A 19,224-nucleotide genomic window follows, 5' to 3' on the forward strand; every position below is an offset into this window, starting at 1 on the left:
ATTTCAAATGAGGAGTTTCTAGGTATGATCCAAATCATTTTTCATACCTAGCTCAAAGCTTCTTAAAGCATAGTTGCTACCCTGTTCCCTCTCTCCGGAGAACAACACAGACAGACAAAGGTGAAGTTTTTTCCCAATTTTAAAAAGTTCTAGCCTTCCCATTGGTTCTTTTGGTCAGGTGCCCACTCCCTTCCTTTTACCTATGCAGGGAGACATTTTAACCCTTTACAGGTAAAGCAAGTCGAGAACAACTACTAAGAGGGATTTTATAGCTAACTGGCTAACTGGGTGTCCATAAAAGGGAGCTATCCCTCCTTTCATTTATCACAGAGTGTAAGCAAACAATATGTATTTTAATATGGCTAAATCTAGGAACTAAGAATGAAGGCCATACTTACACAATAGGGCACTCTATCCTGGAAAGCAGTAACTCTGAAAAAGATTTGAGGGTCCTGGTGGATAATCAGCTGAACACGAGCTCCCAGTGTAACACTGAAGCTAAAGAGCTAATGCGAGCCTGGGATGCATAAACAGGAGAAGCTAAAGTAGGAGTAGAGAGGTTATTTTACCGATATGTTTGGCACCAGTGTGACCGCTGCTGAAATATTGTGTTCAGTTCTGGTGCCCACAGTTGAAGAGAAATTGATAAAGTTTCACTAAAGAGCAGAGCCGGCCCCAGCTTTTTTGCCACCCCAAGCGGCGAAGAAAAAAAAAGAAAAAGAAAAAAGCGGCACTTCGGCGGCAGCTCTACCGTGCCGCTTCATTCTTCGGCGGCAATTCGGTGGCAGGTCCTTCCCTTCGAGAGGGACCGAGGGACCCACCGCCGAATTGCTGCCGAAGACCCAGACATGCCGCCCCTTCCCCTTGGCCGCCCCAAGCACCTGCCCCCCTGCGCTGGTGCCTGGAGCCGGCCCTGCTAAAGAGCCAGGAGAATGCTTAAAGGATTAGAAAACATGCCTTATAGTGAGAGAGACTCAAAGAGCTCGATCTATGTAACTTAATAAGGAGAAGAGGAAGGGGTGACTTGATTACAATCAGTAAGTACTTACATTGGGAACAAATATTTAATAACGGGCTCTTCAAACTAGCAGAGAAAGGGTATAACAGGATCCAGTGGCTGGAAGTTGAAGCTAGACAAATTCAGACTGGAAATATGGTGTAAAAATTTAATGGTAAGAGTAATTAATCATTGCAACAACTTATGAAGGGTCATGGGGGATTCTCCATCACTGACAATTTTAAAATAAAGATTGGATATTTTTCTGAAACATCTACTCTAGAAATTATTCTGGGGAAGCTCTATGGCTTGTGTGATACAGGAGGTCAGACTCGATGATCACAATGGTCCCTTCTGACCTTGTAATCTATGAATCTGCATCTTTAGGTGATTAAATCTGGTCCTTATTGTGCCCTGGGTTGTTGCTTATGTGGCCCATGCCTAATGCTGTCCCAGACAAATATACAAATATTTCACATATTACCTGCCAAAAATTATTTGATTATACAGGTATATTGAACTATGCTCCAAGAACATTAAGTAGTGGGCCATACCAGTAGAAAATGATTTCTTTGACAAATAATAAAAAATAAACTATGTAGTTCGTGTATGTTACATTTCAAACAGAAAGAAAAATGTTGATAAGTTTATAAGTAACTTAATCCCTCTTCCCAGGCACAGTCTTTCTGCCCATGTAGATCTTCCATATTTACTGAATATTTGGAATTCCAGTCTCGTTCAAAAAGATTTTTTAATTGTTCCTGTATAACCGGCTTCTTTCTTTGAGGATCTGTTGAAGTCTGGTTGACAATCAGCCCAACTCCAGCTGTATTACTAAAGTAATCTTTTGACCAATTGGAAGTCCCTACAGGATAGAAACATCGATGGTTAACAAGGAAGAAAAATTTGATTTCAAATATTTTGTTGGGCAGAGGGGCAAATGAGAGATGTGACGTTGGATGAAATGTCATGCCTGGGGCCTAATGTTAGACTCTTCAATACATATTTAAGGCACCTAAATATAAGTGGACTGATTTTCAGAAATGTGGTACAACCACAAATGCCATGAAACTCAATGGGAGCTGCAAGTCATCAGCATCTTTGAAAATCAGGCTGTTTCTCATTTGAGGGCTCCAATATAGACGAGCAACTTTAAATGTCAACTGGAGGCTCTTTAGGAGTCTAATACAATGGAGGTTGTGGCACAGAAGCACTGAATGTACCCATTATAGAAATAGGAGCAAGACACAAAGTTTGGATTGGGGCATGAGGCGGGAGGGGGGGTGTTTCCAGGTCTGATATTTTGGTTCAGGTCCATATCTAGTAAATTTATTTCACTCTGCACTCTCTCTCTCTCTCTCGGTTTTCTGTGCAGCAGAGCTTTAGCTGCCTCAGTGACAATGCAATCTCTGCAAAGCTTTTAAACCATCAGAAGAAAAAGACTAAATGAAAATAAGGTATACAGCTGAACTTTACTTGTTACAAGAAAACAGGTCTAGCTGAATACAACACCTATAACCACTGTGTCCTATACTTGGGATCTAGCTAAATGTGATTTCTGGTGCTCTGTCAACAGCTACCATAACACAAAGCATTGAACACTGTGAATAAATCCAAATTTTAGTACGTAGGGTTTCTGTGGCAGGTTGTCTCACTCAGACAAATCTCTCATCCATTCCAAGAGGTGCTTTGGGTAGAAAATACATTTTCATTGTAAGTAACTTCACCTCTATCTTCTGAAGAGAATTCAATAGGACACAAACGCACACTGACAGGGGGTGAACTTGGTGACCTCTTCCATCACTTACTCTCATCTAGGATTCTAATATGAGAATGAGACATCAACACCAACATGATGGTTAATAATTTAGGGTGTCTGAGGCCCCTGTATCCTCCACTCCTGAAATTCTGCTTAACAAACAACTGGTTAATGGATTCCTCACATTAAGCTTTTGTTAAAGCAAAATAATGTTTTTTTCCCTGGAATACTAAGTGTCATTGCATGAATCTAAACACACAATTTATGAGATTATTGCGAGTGCTTGACAATAAAACTAATCTCTGCTCATTCAAGGCCATGTACTTCATTCTTAATGGTTCGCAATCCAATAAAATAATCTCTTTCTGAATTTGCCCTACATTATTTTCTCCCATCATGTCTTTACTTTTCTATCCAGTGCAAATATTTTGCTAAAGCTACCACTATGTTTCTGCACCCTTCCTGGTAAATTTAACTAACATTTGACACGACACCCAATGCCATTTCAGCTCTGTCCCAACCCTGTAGTTCTGATCATGTCAGAGGAGGGGGGGCATTATTAGCCCCATTATACTGATGGGGAAACTGACACACAGAAACTTGCCCAAGGTTCCCCAGCAAGGCTGTGGTGAATTAATTTCCTTAACGTATTCTCCTGCCACTGGGAGATGTCGGAGTGCTTCCAAAGGGAATTATTAACCAATAAAACAAAGAAACTATACATATTCAAAATAGGACGCTTACCAATATACGCCACTTTATCAGTGACCATATATTTGTTGTGGTTCACTCTCCCGAAAGGGATGTTTGTGTGATTCAGAACTGGAACAATGAAGATTTTCTGGATGGAAAATAATTACAAAGCATACATAGAATTACTGGAGTGAAGCATAGATTATATTATTGGATGCTGCAAACTTTCTTTGTTTTCAAATAAAAATCTATATAGAATAGAATAGAATAGAACAATATTTTCAAAAGCTCTGGCTTTAGATGGTTTATAAGACAGATTTTGCTATTAGTCAAGAAAACTAACTTGGACAAACTGGTGACTGCACTGTGAGCAAAACTGGATAAGACAGTGTGATCAGATAAGTATAATATGTACTTCACAATGTTCCATCTGTGAAAGAGCTATCATATTACAGTAAAGACAACTAAATACAGATGTAGACAGCTGTTTAATAGTCTTACTATTCTGCATTCATCACTGATTGTTGAGCGTTACTGTACAGTTGAATGGGCTGATCCCAGACAGAGACTGGTATTGCAAAGAGCAACAGTGCCTTACAATTTTTTTACTTTAATTAAAATTACATTTCAAACCATTGTTTGTTATCTTCCCTGCTAAAAATCCATCCATCTTGATTCTGTTATTCTCCTCTATCCATCCACCTGAACCAAGCTGGGCTTTCACCCTAGTAACCACATTGGTGTATTTGCAGGGAGGTCACTAGTAAGGAGTCCCATTCATAAAAGTGTGAGTGGTGCTACTAATCAGACAAAGTGTAATTTCTTAACCATGCCACACCAGAAAGATGATGCTGTGAAAGTTGTTAGAGACTGTGAAGAAGAGCTTATCAATTAAATTACCACAACAATTGTAATGAGTCAGCTATCCTCTTTGTAGATTTCTTTGCATGTGCACTAATATTGCAAACTGGCTTGAAATAAGTACAGCCATTGCTTCCTAGAAGAATATCATCGTCATCATGACCAATCCCACAGGGATGTAGAATCATTGCAGATCAAGTGCCAACTGGCTCCGTCTTTAGCTAGGTCCTTAAGATGGTCCGGCTGTATATTCTGTTTACATCTATCACTGGCAATCACATCGCACCACCAAAGCTTTTGGAAGCTACGTAATCGCTATCCATATAGTGGCATTCCTCGGTAAACATGCTTCATAATTCACTGGTTTTCCACCCTAATAATATGTCCAAGAAAGCTGCTGAAATCAAACCAGTGCTGGTGGAAGCAGTTGCTGGGTTCAGTTAAGAATAATGTTGAATAACATCGCCTAGACCCAAATTTCAAAGGGCTGTTGCTGCAAGGTCTGTAATCAAATTTGTATGCGCATGCATTTGTGTATATAGCTGTACATTTATACACACAAGTAGTTGTGGTGCCTGCCTGAAAGCTGCCTTTTTTAAAGGATGGCCCATTATGTCAAAAGAGTTTTCTTATCTTACCACATCGATGGTGATGTTGGTATGTGGATCATTGAGAGCATGAAGTGACTGCAAGTAATGGAACATGGATGGGTCAGTGTGAAGCCAGCAGCTGATCAAAAGCCTGATTTGTACATTGTGGTTGAATGCCACACGTCTCAGAGCATTGTCAATGTCTGGCCAGTATCTATAGGAATGAAAGTAAATGAACAGAAAAATACATTCAGAGAAAATTGAGACAAGAAATATCTCTCACTACATTGATAACAAAATAACCATAGCAATAATAATATAGAGCTGGATCATTCCTTTGAAGGTACTACCTGGAGTCAAAGACAATGGGGAGCCCTGGGGATAAACCAGGAGTCATTTTGCAGAATGCCTCCTGGATGTGTCATGTGCACAGAGGCTGTTCCCACTATATACACTGGTCCCATTCCATCAGCTAGTGCAGATGGAGGAAAGGGCATGGCACCATCTTCTCTCCACCCCCGCCTGCCCCCGTTAGTATGCTGTAAGGCCATGTGTCCGGGAAAGACCCTGCTCTGAGTGCAGGGACTACTGTTCTTCCTGGCACTTGTATGAGCCATGCTTGGGGGGAAGGCTGATGACAACTTCCATGGAGAACAGAATATGGCCCATAATTATTAACTCTTAACATCTGTGTAGCACTTTCACTCCCTAGATTATAAAGCACTTTACAGAGGAGGGGGAGCATTATTAGCCCCATTATACTGATGGGGAAACTGACACACAGAAACTTGCCCAAGGTTCCCCAGCAAGGCTGTGGTGAATTAATTTCCTTAACCTATTCTCCTGCCACTGGGAGATGTCGGAGTGCTTCCAAAGGGAATTATTAACCAATAAAACAAAGACCTAGGGCTTTGTTTCCTCAGACCCTCTCTCTCTCTCTCTCTCTCTCACACACACACACATACACACACACACACACACACACACAGAGTCATCCCACTGAAAGCAACAGAGCTACTCATGTGTTTTCAGAATTAGGGCCATGAGCCATAATATATTTGGAAGGCTTGGAAAAAGATTCTGTTTAGGGACTATTCGCCATTGTTTTACCCGTTTTTAATTAATTAACCCCTGGGTATGAAAACAGAAGCTTTGTTCCTTCTGAGTTCAGCTGCCTCAGCTGTTCCTTTCTGCCCAACCTGAACTAATCAGCCGCAGTTTGTAACATTACAGCTGGTTGCTGTGGAGATGTGCAAGGGCTCAATCCTGCATTCCCTGGACCCTCAAACCTCCATTTGCATCAGATCAGGAGAGAACATAGAGAACATAAACAGGGGATTAAAGCTTCAAATAGAGAATGCACAACATTAATAATGGACTCCTAAGGGGGAAAAGAGCCTGTTTTCATGCAAATATTCTTAGTGAAAAAGAATGGGAGAAGAGAAATACAGAAAATCAAATATATGACATAGAACAGAATTTCCTCTGAACTGTCTGATTTGCAAAATTATCCATCAGGTGGCAGCTGGTCTGTGAGTGATTGGATAATACTTTGATATTAGGAAAAACTTTCTAACTAAAAGGATAGTTAAGCAATGAAATAGGCTTCCAAGGAAGGTTGTGGACTGCCATCATTAATGGTTTTAAGAATAAGTTAGACAAACACCTGTCAGAAATAGTCCAGGTTTACTTGGTCCTGCTTCAGTGCGGGGGGCTGGACTAGATGACCTCTCAAGATCCTTTTCAGCCCTACATTTCTATGATTCTATAACCCATCTCTCTCTATAGATGCCGAGGGCTGCAGGTAATACACACTGTCATGCATTCATTATGGAACAATGATCATTTCTGAGCACATGTACCATGATATGACTGTTGATAGATGCATAAACTAAACGGCAACACAGGGCCCACTCTGTTCCTTACAGGAGACTTGAAGCAACACACACATATATGTAATTACATATGATCTCTATCAGACTTTTTTTAGTGATTAGATAACCCAGAAGTGCTAGATACAGATATAATTTAAAATACTCAGAGAGGTTGGCTGCATATAAACTTCCTAATTCAAGTGCAGCTGAGGGTTTTTGAGGCTTTTTTAAAAACACCTAATGACTCCACAGATTTCTGTATTACTCAGAGCGAAGCTTATGATCAGAGACTATATAATTCTAAACCCAGAATCTGCTTGTGGTCCACAGAGCACTAGCTGACCATATAGTGCCTGCTACTTCCCTTCTTTTATGGCTCCTTCTCCAGGCATTCACAGCCTCAGTGAAGAGTCTGAATGCCCATAGAAGTACTTGTAAAGTAGGAGGAAAAGGCAAAAAAGCTTCATCTAATACTGCAACCATAATGGGAGGAAGCAGAGGAGACCAGAGACCATTGAGAGAGGCCAGGAAGAGCAACGTTTTCTTTTGAAAATTTTACCCCGAACGTATCTCCCTAGGTTCTTCTAACTGCTATGCTTTTGCCTTGAGTAAAGTTTGGAGAGAAAGGGCCTGATTCTTCATTGCCCTACAGCCTGTGTAGGTATTTATTCCAGTAAACTTTCTAACAATAAGTGTAGTTAAGCACAACTAGGCTTCCATGGGAGATTGTGGAATCCCCGTGACTGAAAGATTTTAAGAACAGGTTGAATAAACACCTGTCAGGGAGTGGCTATGTTTAGATGGCCCTACCTAAGCACAGGGGGGCTGGACATCATGACTTCTTGAGCTCCCTTCCAGCCCTACATACATTTCCATGAAGCTATGAAGTGAGAGCAAAGTCAATGTAAAATGCTACCAAAACAGACGGGTAGTGTTTTATACACACTTTGCAATGGCATAACAACTGCAGAATGTCCAAAGTCTCAGTTCACTCCATGGGTGAAAAAATAATATTAATATTTCTAAAGGGGGAAAATGCCGCATTTTTGGTAAGAACAAATTTTTGCAAAAGCAAAGGACATTTAGTTATGAAACCAGTTGACTGCTTGATCCAGGTTTAATCTCCTACTTTGCTGGGTGTCTGAAGCGGGTTGTAGGAAAATACTCCATGACTGAGATATACACATATTCTTCTGCATCATTTATAACATCAATAATAGAAATGAGGTCGTGAGTACGACCCTTTGGGCAAAACACAGGAGGAGAGGCCTGTAAAGGAGGGAAACAAAGTCTGATGATCATCGTACATTTCTCTGTTCCTGTCCTACTATTTACATTTTCTTTCAACAAAATTTAATTGATTGAATTATATTAACCTCTACTCAGTTTTGATTACACATACAGAATTTCCTGAGCTGTATTCATTTACAGGTTCAGGAACCGTGTATACAATTTTTAGATTCGAAAACTGGACCCAAAATCCCAGAATATAATCAATGTGTCCATCAGATAGCTAATATAATAAAGAAGAAACCCTATAGAATAGGTCAGTAATTCTGTATTTCAAATCTACTAGCCATTACAAGGTAGTAAAAGAAAATTTAAAAACCATCATGGGCTAGAATTGCAACACACTATTTACTACGGGCCAGATTTTGCCACTCTTATTCACACTGAGTGATGCATTAATCCTAAAGTAGTCTCTTTCAAATGAATGGGAAGACCTGAGCAGTAAGTTACTACAAAATGTGAGTGACCTATGGCAGGATCTGTCCCTATGTTTTCATCTGAAGATACGGGGCCTGGTTCTATATCCCTTACTCATGTTGCGTAGGACCTTATTCCATGAGTAGCCCCACTGAATGGAGGGGATTCAGTATTCCACTGAATTGTGGACTAAGTTGCTACTCAACCTGAGTAGAGCATAAATGAGCCCGAGTAAAGAGAAAAATACAGAATAGGACATTTCCAGGAAACAGTTTACCACAGTTTACCAAAAAATATTTTAATTTTAAATCTGCTTACAGAAAAATAGGCTGTTGTCAAGGTTCCATTAAACTGCACGTCCAGAGGCCTATACTTGTTAATTTTAGTGGAATAATTGCTCGGCCATGGAGAGGGAACGGTGGCATTAGCGTGCCCAAGATCCCAGTATGTTCTGAACGTTTTCCATAGATCATTGGCTAAGCAGCTGCAGTTGTATATCACGGCACCAACTTCTTTCACCTGCAGAGAGAGTAAACATATGTCAAAACCCGCTATCTTACACCTCAAAGGCTTTCTTCACCCCACATTGTTTTCCTGATGTGCCCATATTTTATATTACTGTCATGTGTTGGCACGGAGAATTATAATAAAATATGTGAATGATCATTTCTCACATGGCTCTGAAATTTATCCCATGGATATCATCTCCACCATGTGTATTGAGGTGAGTTTATGTTTAGCAGTATAAAGTACATCTGACCTGAGAAAATGACCTCCAGTCCATATTTGCACTGCCAATATACATGTGTTTCATGTCTACAATCCAGAATTTGGAATGCAGCACACCTTTTGTCAAATGTCCAAAATTGACCCTTCTTACATGAGCCCCTAAGGAAAGATATTGAGTGCGGGGGGGGAAACAAACATGTTTTAGCTAAAGTAATTCCCAAAACAGCTTTTAATTTTAATATTAACATGAAAATAGAGTGTAATCTGTATCATTCTTGTGGTGACCAGAACGTGTATGGATTTCTAGTACTTGTATGATATGAATACTTGCTAAAGCTTAACTTTCAGAAAAGTACCTTAACTGTATATCAATATTCACAAAGGACCCAATCCAGCAAAGCACTTAAACTCATGCTTAACTTTAAGCATGTGAGTAGTCTCATTGATTGCAAATTAAACATGAGCTGAATTGGATCCTTGGGTCCTTGTTTACAACATTGTTTACTTGGGTCCGTGTTTACAACACTGCAGAACTGTAGAGACCTTGTGAATTACATAGTTACCTTTTTTCTTCAAAACCTTAAGATCAGTTGAATTGACAGCTAAAGTTGGCAGGCTTGTTGCAATATACACTGAGACATTCTCCATAAGTAAACTTTCGAACTTCTTCAGAATATCTTCACCCTGCGCATAATGCACCATTCATTATGCTGCACTATGGCAATAAACAGCAAGGACCTTCTAAAAATAGGCACTTAATTTGAAGGAAACACACACAATACAAGGATGGGAATATCTTATCTTTAAGTGAGTTTCAGCTAGAGATGGACTAAAGACACAAAATAAAGATCTTGATCCAATTTATAAATACAGCTTTGCTTCCTATCAATTAATATCATTTGCTGTAAGGTCATTACAGCCAAACACAGAAAACATTAGAACTGAAATATTTCTGGAGTTCAAAGATGAAATGCAAACGGCAACAAAAACTATTGGCTGCTGATACATCGAATTAATTTTCTGAATCATTTTTATTTGAGGATGAAAGTAGTAGGGATTAGAACAGGATGAGCTGGCCCTTTAAGAGGGTAGGGGCTCAGTTGCACCTCTGCCACACTCGTCTCTTCAACCAGGTGGAGGAAATGAGCAAAATCATGTGACAGGCAGGTCATAGGAAGGAGGAAGGGATAAAAGCAGCTTCTGGGTCACAGGGAGAGAGAGAGAAGTACTGGGATGGCACATACTATAGGAAGAGGACATTGGAAGGAGCGGCAGGCAGCCGAGATAGTGGAAAGCCCTGTTGTGTCGGGTTCTGAAGGCTGGAAACCCATAGAAGAAGGTGAGCAAGGGTTTCTCCTACACTGCCACCTAGTGAGGTGAAGCCGTGATCCCTGCAAACAAGGGCAGGCACATAAAGACTGAATAGAGGCCAGGAGAGGGCAGAGCTGAGCCCAGGGGAAGGGCAGCTTTGGAAGAGAAGAGAGACTCTTGGAAAGGAAGATCAGGGTGGAAGACTCTTGGTTTTGTGTTTGCTTGGGCTTTGGTGCCCCGGACGGCGTGGCTTTCTTGTGATTTGGCTGGAGGGCTAAGCCGCCTCTGTCATGTCAATCTCTGAAGGCCAAGAGGATGGTATGAAATGAGGGTAAACTGTGGCAATGGAGGGTCCTGGAGCCAGACTGGATAGGTGCACTGCTCCATGGATCATATGTGAGCTTATTCCTGTTTTTCTCTTACCTCTTCAGAAGATGAGTCGTTTACATTTATATCTTCTCCTGTGAGAGACCAGTAGTAAGAAGCCACATGAATTCTTTCCTGTGCCATGTTGAGAAGACCCATCCATGCTTGGTACAAGGGTTTCACAGTGGTGCTATTTGTCTCATAAGGCATGTCATAAGGAATACTTTCCACAAGTTCAAAACTGCAATGGCAATTGCATATCATGAGGCAAACATTCATGAACTGAGAGTCCTTCATGAAGGACACTGAAGAATATTCCTCTCTCTATGCGGTAATGGACAATTCTGAATTAGAACCCCTAGGGCTGGGCAAGATGACCAGAGAGTGTTTGCTGGCTCTAGTTTCTGTAATCCTATGAGATGTGTAATCAGAAAGTTTAATTATCTTCCCAAATTAGTGGTGCTTTATAAACTATTACAGTATGTTGCTTTGCTATCTGCCTCCTTTTGCGGTTGTTAGCATTATGACTATTTCTCTATCAGTTAATTAACTCTCTCTCTCTCTCTAAACCATCAGATCTGGCTTACTTGCATGAATCATTACATCTATTGACATTGTCTTCATTAATCATCTTGTCTTCCAAGATATCACCAAAGAGTCCTTGCTCCTCCATCTGCTGGTAACTGCTGATAATGGTTTCTTTGTCCTCTGGAAAATCTATGTTGACTGGTTTTATGATGTAAATAGCCATCAGAACAACAAACCCAACTATTGAAATCACCAGTAGGAACTGGACCTAGAAGAGAGTTCATGTTAGAGGTGGTTTGTCATAGCTGAAAAGCCTTCCAAGAGCCATTAATACTGTAACGGGTACCTATCACTTTACAAACAAGTACCTGAATGTTAACTCTGCTTTCAGCTACTATCAGACAGTTCATTTGCACCAGATACGTCATTCAGACCAAGGACCCTGAGCTTGGGGCTGATTTTACTTTTTACATTTTATTTTATACCAATACACCAAAAATCCTTTCTTTACCCAAACTTTATTTGACAAGTTTCATTTTTCTTTAACACAAGAATAGCAGATATTCATCTGTAACGCAGCCTGAAATATGGAGTCAAAACCATAATTGGTATATTTACAAACTTGGGGAAAAAACAAACAGGCAGTTTTGCAGAAGTCAGAAACATAAATATAAATACAAATCAGAAACATAAAGCCATTTTTTGGTTCAGGCCATTGTTTGTTTTTAGACTTCTATACCTCAAATGTCACTTTGGAAAGTGGAACTTAGCAAACCATTAGTCCATGAGATCGATAGTGTTCCTCTTTATGCTTTCATTTTGGTCTAACAGCATGGTGTTTCCCTTTTTCTGTGTCTTTCATAACCCAGAATGTTTGGCGAACTTACTTATATACAGGTACAGTGCATGCATTCATTATGAAACTTACAACATAATAGTGACTGCTATATGACTTTCCTATATTAAGGAGATCGAGCAATGGAGCAATAATTATAAATGTTAGGATCATTTTTACCTAGTCATGCCCAGACCCTCAAAGGTATTTAGGCACCTAACTCCCACTGATTTCAACTCTAGAGAGTACCTCTTGTAACTCTTAGGAGCTGGGAGTGTTTGGCACCTTGTGGAAGGCACTCAACACCTCTGGGCTCTAAAACCTCCAGGGAGTGGACCTTCCTTTCCTATTCATTTGAAAATGCCTGATAAGCCATAGATGTAAATGTGAACAAACAAAAATAATTGTAAATAATAGAAATTAGCACAATTATTCATCTTCCATCTTAGATTTTAAACACTCTAAGAAAACAGCTAAAATACCACTTATAGTGTAAATCTCTGTGGTTTTAATTTTTGTGTAAATTCTCTAATGTTTGCGACGCTACCATCAGTTGAAGGGTGAACCTCTGTATAAAACAAACCCACCTAAGATGAGCATTTTGGCCTGTAACGCTAACAGATTACAGATGGATCATCTAATTAAGAAATGGTGTGACTCACAGTCCATTCCCACTCTCATTGATGTCAGTTGCAAAATTCCCATTGATTTCAACAGGGTGAGGATTTCACCCTATGAATGTTAATGGCATGAGTTATATTGTAATATGGGTTCGCAAGGGAAGAAATCCACATAGAAGACAACCTGTGCTTAGCACCCCTATGCCAGAGTGCTGGGAGCAAGTTTGGGTGGATTAAATAATTCTAATGGATTGTTACTTGGTGACTAAATCAGGGGGAACGTTCACCCGAGTACTTTCACCCCAGTCTAGATAATACTTGCCATGAGTGCAGGGGACTGGACTATGATTCTAAGACACATACACACACAAGGCTCGATGAATCGCTTAAATCCCTTAAAATAGTATCCAAGTGGTACATTGGCCTTGCAGATGAATTTCATCTGCTGTATTACATGGGCCATTTTAAAGGATAAATCCACAGTAATTTCACTGAAGTCAGTGGCCCAGATCCTCAGCTGGTGGGTAAATTGACAGGGCTCCATTGACTTCAGTGAAGCTGTGCTGATATATACCAGCTGGAAATATGGTCCACTAAATTTGTCTATTTATCTATTTGCCTCCTGTCACTGTCGGATCTGAGCACCAACAAAGTACATGGCACGGCCTGCATGAGTGGGCGTTACTCTCACAAGCAAAGGCTGCAGGACTGGTCTCTATATTGTCACACACTGTGGGGCCGATCAGGGCCCCGGATAAGTCAATGAGGATTTTGGCCACTGACTTTGCTGCAAACAGGCTCAGAGCCAACTTGTAATTCTAACCCATATAATAAAAATATTATTATTAAATTGCTATTTTTTCTGAGCGATCTTGATACAAGCTGTGTATTCTCAGTTATCATTCACTCACCATGGTGTGTTTGAATACCTACCGCTTTGATGCCTTTTTGGTCATTTGAGTTTAATTTCACATAGGAATACTCATTTAACAGCAGGGATTTTTTAAAAGCATTTTTTCCAATCTGCAAAATAGAAATGTATGTACGGGGGGGAAAATAAGAAACTGAATTAAGTACTATGGCAACGTTTGTATAAAGTCTGTTACGCACAGAAAACCAGGCTACTGCAGTTGTACTTTATGGAGTTCTGGAAATGACAAGCGTACAGAACAATCATCGTATTATGGAACTTTGGTGACATTACTAGATACCAAGATGACATGGCCCAGTCTTTGCACATGGAATGAATTCCTTGTAGCTAATTTGCAAGGAAATGACTCTCTCATTCTTCAAATCTCTCCTCAACATCCACTTCTATCATGGTGCCTACAAATAAATTAGCCAACAAATAATGCCCAAGTACAGAAGCTAGAGGGGATAGTGGATCTTTTTCAAATCTAAATGGTCTAACATTTTGACTGTATATTTTGTTCTTCTTCCCTACCCTGTGCGCTGGGGTTGGCTTCTTAGATTGTAAGCTCTTCAAGGCAGAGACTGTGTTAATGGGACACAGACCAAGTGGGTCTGCTGAAATCTGCAAGTCTCTTCTCTCCACTGCAGCCATGCTCCAGGAAACTAGCTAACCCCAGTGCTCAGGCTATGCTGTCCCCACATGCAAGTGTCATCAAGGTCTCCAGCCACAGAGTATCCCTGCTGTAGTGCTGTTCCCAGCCTGCCAGAGGTAACCTCCAGGAGTTACAGAAAGGAGTGGCAACATGGGTGGGTACTTGATGCTTTTGTAACAGTACCATATCCCCTAGACTCACTGAAGCTCACACCAGAGGACGGGGTAAGAATCGTTAGTGGATACACTAGGGGTTGCCTTTCCACATAGGTGGCTTTAGCATGGGCTTAGCTGCCCCCACAGAGCATGCAGTGCGGCTCAGGTTTGGTCCGGCAGTGGCTGGCGTGCAATCTGATCGCAGCGCCACTCAGGTTTGGCGCCCACTATCAGTAGAGCGGGGAGTGACTCACCCGCCCCAACCGGGGCCAGCTCCAACCATTGCTGCAGTTGGCATCATCGTGCTGGGGCTGGAGCTCAGGAAGAGGCAGGACTGGGAACAGCGCCCTGTCTGCACTCAGGGCAGAGCCCTCCCCCACCCCCCAGGAGGGTAGCGACCCCAGAGGCCTGAGCCCTCTGTGAGCTCCCATCCCGTTCCCAGTTCCTCATCCCCATGAGGAAGGCAGCAACCCTACAATATGCCCTCCCCCACAATATAGTGCACTCACTGAGTCGGAAGGCCATATCCACCCCTGCCTTTCCAATCACTTCACATGCCTCAGGGTCAAACTCACTCCTGAGGTCACTGTAGTTACCCAGGGATGAATTTGGGGGGATAATAGGCATTTGTATGCATTCAGAAGCAAAGAGCACATTCTGAGGAAGGGCAGATTCAGTTATGATAATGGCAAGAAGGGCGAGTATGGCATGAGCACCTATCCTGGCCCTGTATCTCCTTTCTACACCTCTGCTGTCTACAGCTCCTGTCCCTGAGCCATAATGTATTTGCAACACAGATTGCTTGTAGGGACTGGTTCCCAAGAGCTGGATGGCGTGAAGGAAAGAGGAGGAGAAGATCTCAGGAAGCAGTGGGCAATCAAGGAGTAATGATGCTGAAATGTAGATTTGGGGAAGGGAAGAGACTCAGATGAAAGAAGAGAATGCAAGATGAAAGGGTAGAGAAGCGAGAGCAAGAAACACAGAAGAGGAGGAAAAGATGACAGGATAAAATGAATGAATACAACCACGTTTAATAAACAACAGCCCACACATGCACAGGAGAGAAAGCTGTGATTCCATCTATGGGACTGTTTATTATTATTTTTAATCATGTTTATTTCAGTAGTGGCTAAAGACCAACCAAGAACTGGGCCCCTTTGGGCTAGGCAGCATACAAACATGGAGTATTGGCAGCCTCTGCCCTGAAGAGCTGATGGTCTAAATAGACAAGACAGACACCAGGTCGTGGAAGGGGTATAGAATGACTAATGTGATGGTGGCAAACTCCATCTTAGTTCCACCACATTGTTTGGGATGTGGGTTTAGTTAGGAGGCGGTCACCTAACTGGAAAGAAAAGGGAAAGGGGACATTGAAACGAAGGGTGGTGTGGGGGACAGGCCAGATGAAAAGAGGATAAGCAGGCAGGTGTGGAGTGAGGCTGAAGGGAAGAGATTGTGAGGCATAGGGCTACAGAGCTGGGGGAGGGGCACTGCCCAGGCTACGGCCTCACCATTTTTAAGCAGGTACATGGAAAATAAGGGGTTTTCTATTCTCGTGCCGGTTGCCAGTCAAGAGATGTAATCTGCTGGGGTTTTGGCTGCGCTCATGTGCAGCTGTGTGCATGGGGGGGGGGTCTCGTAACGAGTGACTGTGCACGTCACAGCTGGGAGCACCCTGCAACCGGCACCTAGGTCCCAATCTGCATGTACAGTGGGCAGTGTGCTGCACGCCTGGCCCTCCCCTGCCAGCTGCCGAAACCATGCAGGTCCTCTTAGTGCTGGGCACGGGACTGGAAGAGGTAGGGACCTGTTACCCGAGGGCGAGGATCACCAGCAGGGAGGGGTAAGGTAAGGAGTGGAGTGGGGGTGGCAGGGGCTCTTGGGAGTGGACAGTAGGGAGAGTCCCCCAAGGGCTCAGGCTCCCGAGAGGAGGTGGGTGTAGCGGTTCATTGGCCCGGGGGCAGGGATGGGCAGGCTGATGGTGAGGTAAGTGATGTGCCTGAGAGGGGAAGAAGGGGTTCAGGCAGGGGTGGGGGGGGGGAAGAAAGGGCAATGTATCCCCCCACTTTAAATGGCACTCCATAGCCCCTGCTGGGACAGAGGGGGAGACCTGGAGCAAGCAGCCAGTCAGCACAGGGCAAAGAAAGTCCAGTCAAACCTGTAGAAAGTTCTCCGAATGTCCAGAAGTCTCTGCTATGGCAGCTTTTGCAGCTGCACATGTGGGAGGCACCACCTGGGTCTTAGTCCCTCCACAATGTGTGTGGGGGGGGGCTCCCCTGCACAGTTCTGGGTCTGGAATGGGGTATTGGGGAGCGGGGATGCTTTATCCCTCCGCCCAGTGCAGCAATCCGAGCAGCTGCTGCTTCTGGCTAGAGCGCTTGGTGACAAACCTTCCACTCTGAGTGCACTTGGTGGAATCAGAAAACTCAGATATAGGAAAGCCCTGTGAGGTGCCATCTAGCCCATCCCACTCCCCATGTTAAATCCTTTTCTGCCGCATGTTGTCTGATGCCAGGTTCCCTTGAAAGAACCGCAGCCCTGTTATATGCGCCTACAGATACATTATGCCTTAGCATCTAGAACTTGCAAAAGCGGTTTCACTTCTCTTTTCCGGTATCAGTTACAAGATGGGTTTGGACAGCAGCATTTCTCTTTTACATATTATCATGAACAGCCTCCCACTTGCCATCAAAAGCACACGGAATAAAAACCCCATTTTGTTCAAATTAGGGAATTCTATGTACCACTGACTCTGATGCATTGAAGTCAATCGAACTATACCTACTTACACAAGCTGAGGATGTGGTCCCAAATTTTAATAATAATAAAAATAATAATAAAAGAATACTCTGGAATCAAACAGAACTCTTAACAGAAAAGCAGAAGTAGTAGCCCAATAAGGAACCACAACTCATTAGCAGCTTTGTTTGACTTTGGTGGACTTTAGTCGCTGAAAGTAAGTGACAAAGTGCGAAGAACAAAAGTCTTTTTTAATTTTCCTTATCAGATTTCAACAGATAGGCTAATACTAGACTACCTGGAGATACACAGGTTGGGGTATTTAAGCGTCATATAGAGGTGGATTGGGTTTTTCCGCTCCAAAATCCCTTTTGATGGTGTCGTATTAGGGGACTGTTAAATAGTAACAGCAACAAAAGAGCCTCAATTTGGGCTTCTGATGAGTTTTTTTCTCCAGGAGAAATGAACTGTTTCAGATTCTGAATTTCAAATATTTACAAAGATGAGTCTAGAATAAAACACCCCGCCCAGATAAAACAGATGGAAGCTGTTTTATGTGCCTCAAATTAGTAAGGTGCATTCATCTCCCTGTTTCCCAAAAGTACAAGATGACAGCATAATCGTTCGAAGTACTTACCATCTTGGCAGACAGTCTGCTGTGAAAATGCTCTGCCTTCTTTTGATCAGGCTGACAGCTGCTGTTCTGGCAGCCAGCAGACAAAATCTCCTGCAACAGATTTGTGCCCCCACCCCCCTTCCACATTTGCTTTTTGCTGTAGTTAACTTCCTCTTCAGGGCGGGAGTTTCACAAAGCTCATAAATAGATAGAGATCCCAAGTCAGTATCTGGCTCTGCCTATCCGAGTGACACCTCGGACTGTGGGGCCCAATCCTCCACTGGTGTAAATCAGCATAGTTTCCACTGAAGTTGCTTTCCAAACAGCCCCTAGGGCCCTATTTCCACTGGCTTCAGTGGTGCAGGATCAAATCCTAGATCAGCACTGAAAGGCTACAGAGAAAGGCTGTGTTAGGGGGCGTGATAGATCTTCAATGCAGTGTCCACATGAGATGATCCAGCAGGTTTACTTCAATAATATCGACTCTTATTGCACTTAGCACAAGCTCTGAGGGCCCAACCCTGCAAGGTGCCAAGTAACAAGGTGTGCTGAGTACCCTGAACTTGCATTGACTTCCTGGGTATACTAAGCCCCCTCAGCACCCACTGAATTGCTTGCATCTTGCAGGATTGAGCCCTTAGTGCATAAAGGTTTTAAAAACACCACACAAAATCCTGGCCCCATTGCAGTCAAGGCAGAACTTCCATACCCCATCATTGGGCCCATCCCCAGCCCACCACTCCCCTCCCAGATTAGGTGTTTCTATCACAATAAAGGTAAAAGAGGCTGAACCAAAGGCACAGAGTCAGTGCCACACATGGCAGCAGCTTTAACAGCCAGCCACGCTGTTTTGACTACATACCGGGCATGATATCCTGGCCCCACTGAAGTCTATGACTAAACTTCCATTGATTTTGATAGGGGCTGGGATTTCTCCCCAGGTGTAGCACCACCCACTAGTGAGTGCTGTATGCCAGACTTAATTCTGGCCCCCTCTAGCACTACATCATGCCCGTTGATTAGCATCCGCTCTCATTTATTAAACATGATACTGCAGCCTGTGGCAGCAGCGATTCCTACTGTCTGCATGAGACTAAAGATTCAGGACTCTGAAATTGCACAAGACAACAATAGGGTTACCATACGTCCTCTTTTTCCCGGACATGTCCGGCTTTTCGGCAGTCAAACCCCCGTCCAGGGGGAGTTGCCAAAAAGCCGAACATGTCCGGGAAAATGGCGGCTCTGCTCCTCCCCGACTCTTTGGCTCTTTTTAAGAGCC

General features: G+C 42.7%; 1 protein-coding gene across 2 annotated transcripts in view; it reads right to left on the minus strand.

Annotated features, from left to right (window-relative positions):
* Nucleotides 1-1,270: 1,270 nt before the first annotated feature.
* The window catches only part of PLD4 (phospholipase D family member 4), a 19,254-nt gene continuing 1,300 nt past the window's right edge, over nt 1,271-19,224 (minus strand). The window contains exons 1-11 of one of the 2 annotated variants that reach the window (XM_034769815.1): nt 17,967-18,311; nt 13,804-13,893; nt 11,475-11,683; nt 10,945-11,128; nt 9,774-9,894; nt 9,242-9,369; nt 8,800-9,000; nt 7,904-8,043; nt 4,949-5,114; nt 3,501-3,597; nt 1,271-1,862 (exon numbers count right to left, since the gene is read on the minus strand). In XM_034769815.1, the coding sequence (XP_034625706.1) occupies nt 1,645-1,862; nt 3,501-3,597; nt 4,949-5,114; nt 7,904-8,043; nt 8,800-9,000; nt 9,242-9,369; nt 9,774-9,894; nt 10,945-11,128; nt 11,475-11,683; nt 13,804-13,893; nt 17,967-18,092 (1,680 nt within the window). In that variant the 5' untranslated portion in view covers nt 18,093-18,311 and the 3' untranslated portion in view covers nt 1,271-1,644. Of the gene's footprint in view, nt 1,863-3,500; nt 3,598-4,948; nt 5,115-7,903; nt 8,044-8,799; nt 9,001-9,241; nt 9,370-9,773; nt 9,895-10,944; nt 11,129-11,474; nt 11,684-13,803; nt 13,894-17,966; nt 18,312-19,224 lie in introns of those variants that run through there. The other variant, XM_034769816.1, reaches the window with a different exon arrangement.

This window comes from Trachemys scripta, chromosome 4, assembly GCF_013100865.1.
Source record: "Trachemys scripta elegans isolate TJP31775 chromosome 4, CAS_Tse_1.0, whole genome shotgun sequence".
NCBI classification, from domain to species: Eukaryota; Metazoa; Chordata; order Testudines; family Emydidae; genus Trachemys; species Trachemys scripta.